Source organism: Hemitrygon akajei, chromosome 30 (assembly GCF_048418815.1).
Source record: "Hemitrygon akajei chromosome 30, sHemAka1.3, whole genome shotgun sequence".
Taxonomy (NCBI): Eukaryota; Metazoa; Chordata; class Chondrichthyes; order Myliobatiformes; family Dasyatidae; genus Hemitrygon; species Hemitrygon akajei.
Genome location: NC_133153.1, coordinates 39,843,243 through 39,849,242, shown reverse-complemented (window position 1 = coordinate 39,849,242; position 6,000 = coordinate 39,843,243). Strand labels below are relative to the sequence as shown.

At 48.3% G+C, this 6,000-nt stretch overlaps 1 protein-coding gene across 13 annotated transcripts in view; it reads left to right on the top strand.

Moving 5' to 3' along the window:
- The first annotated feature begins 2,885 nt into the window (after nucleotides 1-2,885).
- The window catches only part of LOC140718645 (transducin-like enhancer protein 3), an 82,290-nt gene continuing 79,175 nt past the window's right edge, over nucleotides 2,886-6,000 (top strand). For all 13 annotated transcript variants that reach the window (XM_073032660.1, XM_073032657.1, XM_073032658.1 and 10 more), the window contains exons 1-4: nucleotides 2,886-3,793; nucleotides 3,982-4,079; nucleotides 4,419-4,482; nucleotides 4,990-5,034. In XM_073032660.1, the coding sequence (XP_072888761.1) occupies nucleotides 3,770-3,793; nucleotides 3,982-4,079; nucleotides 4,419-4,482; nucleotides 4,990-5,034 (231 nt within the window). In that variant the 5' untranslated portion in view covers nucleotides 2,886-3,769. The remainder of the gene's footprint in view (nucleotides 3,794-3,981; nucleotides 4,080-4,418; nucleotides 4,483-4,989; nucleotides 5,035-6,000) is intronic.

Genomic DNA, 6,000 nt, shown 5'->3' with positions numbered 1-6,000 from the left:
TAGGCCATTTGACCCATTGAGTCCCCTCCGCCATTCCGTCACGGTTGATGATCTTCCTCAACCCTCTCCTCCGTGTGACCTTTGATGCCCTGCCTAATCAAGAACTTATGAGCCTCCAGCTTAGACGTACCCATTGACTTGGCCCCCACAGCCGGATTCACCAGCCTCTGCTCTGCTGATGTGCAGAGAACGTCGTTCCACAAGGTCCCCACTCCTGAGGAAAGGAACCACTCCCCAGCTCGGCTCAGCTCCGCACAGAGTCAGGACCAGGTTCATTTTCACTGACGTACGTCGTGACATTTGAAGAGGACTAAGCAGTTGACATTTCGGGTCGAGGTCTTTCATCAGGACTCGCCGGAAACGCTGACGATTTATTCCCCTCCATAGATGCTGCCTGACCTGCTGAGTTGCTCCACTGCAAAAAGAGATCAAATATTGTGAGGTATTTTTCAGCAGAGTGCGGGCCTTTTGGTCCACAAGGTTGTGATGACCTTTTCAGCTAATTAAGCTTAATTTAGCCCTTCCCTCCAACATAAACGGGCTTTAAATTTCTTAAATGTCCCTAATGTAACTGTGTCTGTCACCACCCGTGGTAGTATATTCCACGTAACTACCACATCCTACCACTGACACCTCCCCTGTACTTTGTCTCCTTGCATTAACTATTTCTGCCCTGGGAAAAAGTCTCTAGCTGTCCACTCTATCTATGCCTCTCAACAACCTGTACACCCCTAGCAAGTCACCTCTCATCTGCCTTCGCTCCACAGAGAAAAGCCCCAGCTCAGTAAAATGGGAATTTCTTTTCTCTGGAGTGACAGCCCTGTGCTCAAGGTAACTGCACCCATTTTATCACACCAGTGTGTTGGGGATTTTCACTGCACTTCGATGCATGAGAGGCGTAGAGTCATAAAAAAAAGAGTACAGCACAGAAATAGGCCCTTCGGCCCATCTAGCCCATGCCGAACCATTTAACCTGCCTACTCGCATTGACTGACTCCATGTATCTACTGTGACTTTCCTCAAACGTTGAAATCCAGCTCGCTCCACACTCTCACGAACTTCTGCGTGAAGGAGTTTCCCCTCATGTTCTCCCTAAACTTCTCACCCTTCACCCATGACCTCCGATTGCAGTCCCACCCAGCCTCAGTGGAACACGCCTGTTTGCGTTCACCCTATCTAAATCCCTCACAATTTTGTTGGTCTCGATTAAATCTCCCCTCTCCTACGTTCCAAGGAATACAGTCCTAACTGATTCAACCTTTCCTCATGATTCGGGTTCTGCAGATCATCCGGTAACGGGAGCAGGGTTCGGATGTAGTTTCTGTCTGTACGGGTGCTGCTCCAGAAGTTCAGGCTCCATCCCTGGATTTCTCTCCTACCGTCACTTTTCAGCCAAGCTGTTGCCAGTCGGTTTCAATCCCACGTGGGATGTTTCCAGCGTTCTCAATTAACCGGCCAATGAAAACTAATCTTTCAGTAGCAAATGACCCTGACACTTCATGTAATATAAACAGTTGAAACGAATCCAATTAGGACTCGAACAGACATTGAACACTTTAAAAATAATTGTCAAGCGCTTGAGATTTATACACTAAGGTCATAATTTATAGGATGAAACAGATCGCGACAAGATGCAAACAAAATAAGATATTTTTCTTTGTTTTATTTAAGAACGTACTTGTAATGTCAGAGGAGGCAGAAGTGGGAATGAACAATCTCTGGAGATAGTGGGGGGTCCGTTTTACACTGGATTTACAGGCAAAATAGGCCGTTCGGCCCAACCAGAGCGCACTGGCCTCCCTCCTATTTTCTTTCCTCGTGTTGCTCGATAAATATAACTCTCCACTCTTTTAGACTAACCTTTCCTTAAATGCACCACGTACTCCCTCTGGGCGAAGAGGTGTCTTCTGAAATTCCAGCTGGATTTGCTGGTGACCATCTGCTGTCAGTGGCTCGATTTTGGTTTTCCTAATCCTCCACGAGTTGGAGCAACCCGCAAAGAGGAAAAAAAAACATTTTAAATTGCAAGCGAACTATCCCTTTAGAGAGAAAAAAAGTACTTGGGATACCCCCTGTTTTAATGAAAACACGTGCACATTAATTTCTATGTAAAGGTTCTCCTTATTGCCGTTAAGGAGAGAGTTAACCCGGGATGTTGAGGAAGGGTTTTAAAGTTACCGAGAAGGTGTAAATATTACATTTAAATAATAGACATCCATTTTTATACAGAATTAACATGGGGAGAAAAAAACACATACACATCTTCATGTTATGCGAGTGTTTAAATTGGCCCGACTCCTTTTAAAAGACATTTTGTGATTAACATTTGCTAAGTATGGACTGTCACCAGAGCTGATGGGATTTGAAGAGATGTGATCATCAGTTTTTATTAATGTTTATTTAAAAATATGTGGCTGCTTCGAATTTTCTTCTTTTATCCCTCTTTTTTTTCCACACAGATCCTTTTACCACATGGTACTGACAGATTGTTTGAGCTGCTCGGCAAAAGACATTCAAAACTAATTAAGCTACATTCCAGTGGTTATTTGCAAGCACTAGGTAGAATCGAAGGCATTTGTCAGCGCGCCAGGCCCCCCTCGTGGGTCTGATTGACAGTTTGGGGAGAGCCCGCCCCCGTGCCTTTGTGATTGACAGAGGCTGGGGTCGGTGACCAACCACGATCCGAGTTGCCACGCGAGGCGGACGCTATTGGTCGCCTTCTTCCACCATACGGGAGGCTTAGCGTTGACCGGGCCCCGCCCCGTTTCCCCGGCCCCACGTGGGGGCCCGGGCTCGCCGATTGGCCCGGCGGCCCGGCGGAGCCTTGGTTACTTTCCACCCAAATATGGTCAGGCTCTCGCGGCAGCTCGGGAGGGGAGGGGGGAGAGAGAGAGAGAGCGGAGCCGGAGTGCGGTGGGGGCGAGCGAAACAGAAACAGACAAGGGAAGGGGGAAGCCGCGTGGAGTGTCTGTGTGTGGCATTCTCTCTCTGTGTGATCGCCCGCGTCTCGCAGGGACACCTCTCCACCCGGCCCGGCCCGGCCCGGCCAGCCAGGAAATGGACTCGCCGTTCTCGTCACTGATGCAAACATCGCCTTGGTGCTGAACTTAATGGAAGATTAGTGCAATTTTGTTGTTGTTGTGGTCCCTCTCGGGGAGCGAACGAGCCGGCTGCGGTCCCTGCCAGAATGCCTGCGTGTGGAGTGTTTGCTGCTCCTTTGGAACCGGGAGATACCCGCTCTCGCTGCTGAGCGCTCGATTGCAGAATCTTCCCCCGGACCATCGACGTCCTGAGCCGGTTCTCCGGATTCCACCCGCGCCTTCCCAAGCGGACGCCACTTCATCTTTATTTTGGTTCTCTCTGCAGGGAGTAAACTGGTCTTTTCTGTACTACTTTTTATTTCTCCAATACGTGAGATATCTTTATTCTCATTTTTTTTTTAAAAACCTCCCACGGTTTTTTTTTGAAAAAATATCTCCGGGCCGGTGAGGCCGACCGAGACTGTGAAATGATCTGCGAGCCCGAGTGTGAAGCGCCGTCGGCCCCCCTTTACTTGCCCGCACAAAGGGACTTGTAAAACCTCGCCTCCGCCGGAGAGGTCTTATTGCTTTGTTCTTGTAGCACTGGGAGTGGTTCCGATCCTGAGCGGCGTGGCGGTGGACTTCTTTACAGCTGTGTGTTTGTGTGTTGTTTTTGTGTTATTGCCTCGTTTAGCCTCCGACTTCCATCTACCTAGAGTATCCTTGGTCAGGGATACATTGTTCAAGAGATGTATCCACAAAGCAGGCACCCGGTAAGTGTGCATCTATCTTTTTGGCGACCGCAAACCTTTTTTTTAACTTTGAATATCACGAGTTTGTTTAGTGTTCAAAGCAGCGGCTTGTTTTGGGACTGCCCGGATTTGTTTTATTGTGTATGTGAGGGAAGTAGGGTTTTGCCACCCCTTTGGTTTTTGTTTTGAAATTCCTCTTCTGCTTTCAGGCCCCGCATCAGCCCTCTCAACCGTTCAAATTCACCGTGGCCGAATCATGCGACCGGATCAAAGAGGAATTTCAGTTCTTGCAAGCGCAGTATCACAGGTGGGGAAGGAGACGCCGCCCGGCGCCGGACTTTACATTAGGAGATTCTGCTCGCACCTGACGCCCCAAGATTGTCTCCTCCCTCCATCTCTTCACCCCCTCCCCTCCCCCACCTTGCCTCAGATAATAAGATTGCGTATTTAACGAGATAATATTGAGCAATCAGCCATTAATTTGCCTCGTGTAGGTTAGTGCATTCCATGTAAACAGTCTTTGAATTATTCAGCCTGTGATGTAAGCTCATTGTTTGGATAATGTGTTGACACAGTCTCGGTTCCCCGACCCCCTCCCCCCTTATTTTTTTTGCAATCTGACACCTTTTTTCCTCCCCTCTTTCAGTTTGAAGATGGAATGTGATAAACTCGCGAATGAAAAAACGGAGATGCAACGTCACTATGTTATGGTGAGTGCGTGTGCTTTCTCTCGTGTTATTCTTAATAATCCATATTACATTCTCCAGTTACTGAATTGCCATTAGTAGTCGGTTGGAGATGGGCATGTCGTAAATATTGTCAAACGCACCAACTCCTGTGAAGAATTTCAGGAGGTTCTAAAACATTCTGTATACAAACTGTCATTAAAAGTTGGTGTACTTGTTTGTAGATGCATTAAGTTTCAATGTAGCGCCTAATAAGTTTATTTTTGTCCTGGCCCTGTCACTGGTTAACCGTCACGAAAATTCAGCACCCATGTAGATATGGGCTGATATATTTGGGTTAATATTTCAGAAAGCACGGATTCAGCAGGGTATGCATGTTGGCCAGGAGTTGGCAATTTGTGGCTTCCGTGGCCACGGCTCTTGTTTCGGGGGGCACATCGAGGGCAAGTGCGTTGGTCGCGTTTGAAGGTATGGCAGAGAGATTGGAGACGCAGCAGAATTTAACTTAAACGCATTTGATTTCTGTTTCAGTATTACGAGATGTCTTATGGTCTGAACATTGAAATGCATAAGCAGGTAAGAATGAGTTTACTGGATGTGCTGTGAAAGTCCAGGTGTCCCTGCAGGTTGGGGTTTGGAGATCCTGGCGTGGTTGTGTGTATGGTTTGTTGGCTGGAGGTGGGGGCAGTTTCGCGCCGTGCCGCTAGTTGGCGCTGCTGCTCCAGCTTTGAGTGGGCTGCCAGTTCTCGCCTCGGTGGCTGTGTCCTGTTCAATCATCGGCTGGTGTCACATTCCCAGAGAGCCCCATGTTACTAATTAGACGTAATGCGAAACTTGGGTAATCTAATGTCAGCAGTTTAAAGGGACAGGGCTCCTTATGTTGTCTCCTGCAAGCGGACTTTTGTATGGATTTGCCCCATATTCCCCTACCCACACACACACACCCCTACCAGACCATCACCTGGAGGTGGAAAGGCGTGTACAATTGAGTGGTTGTTCCCGGAATTAACACACAAAAAAGTATGCTTTTATTTTCGTTGTCCTTTTTTTAAAAAAAATAGCTTGTGCGTGTTTTATGAAGGCGTGGATTTTAATGGCTGTTCTAAGGTTTCAGTACAATGGGGGGGGGGAATGTGTTGGTTACAGAGTGAAAGGGCAGGGGACTTGAGACAAAGTTGTTTTGGCTTGGGTTTCAATGGGGGTGGGGGGGGGGAGGGTTCTCTCCTCGTTTCACCGGACAGCAATTGGCCCGAAATGTCGACTCTATTCCTTTCCGCAGATGCTGCCCGACCTGCTGAGTTCCTCCGGCTTTTTGTGTGTTAACCTCGGAGCTCTTGTCTATGATTTCGTGAGATGTGAGCCGGCCGAGCTCAGGGGGTGGCTAGCTTCTGCGCAGGGCGGCTAAACCAGCAACAAACCTGCGGACAATGGGTACTCGACCCTTGCATCACCAGCCCTGGCAGGTTTTTCATGGCTGCTGTCTAACTGGCACCAGTTCAGTTGAGGCTGTTGTCATAGTAGGGCCAAGGTGTAATGAAATCC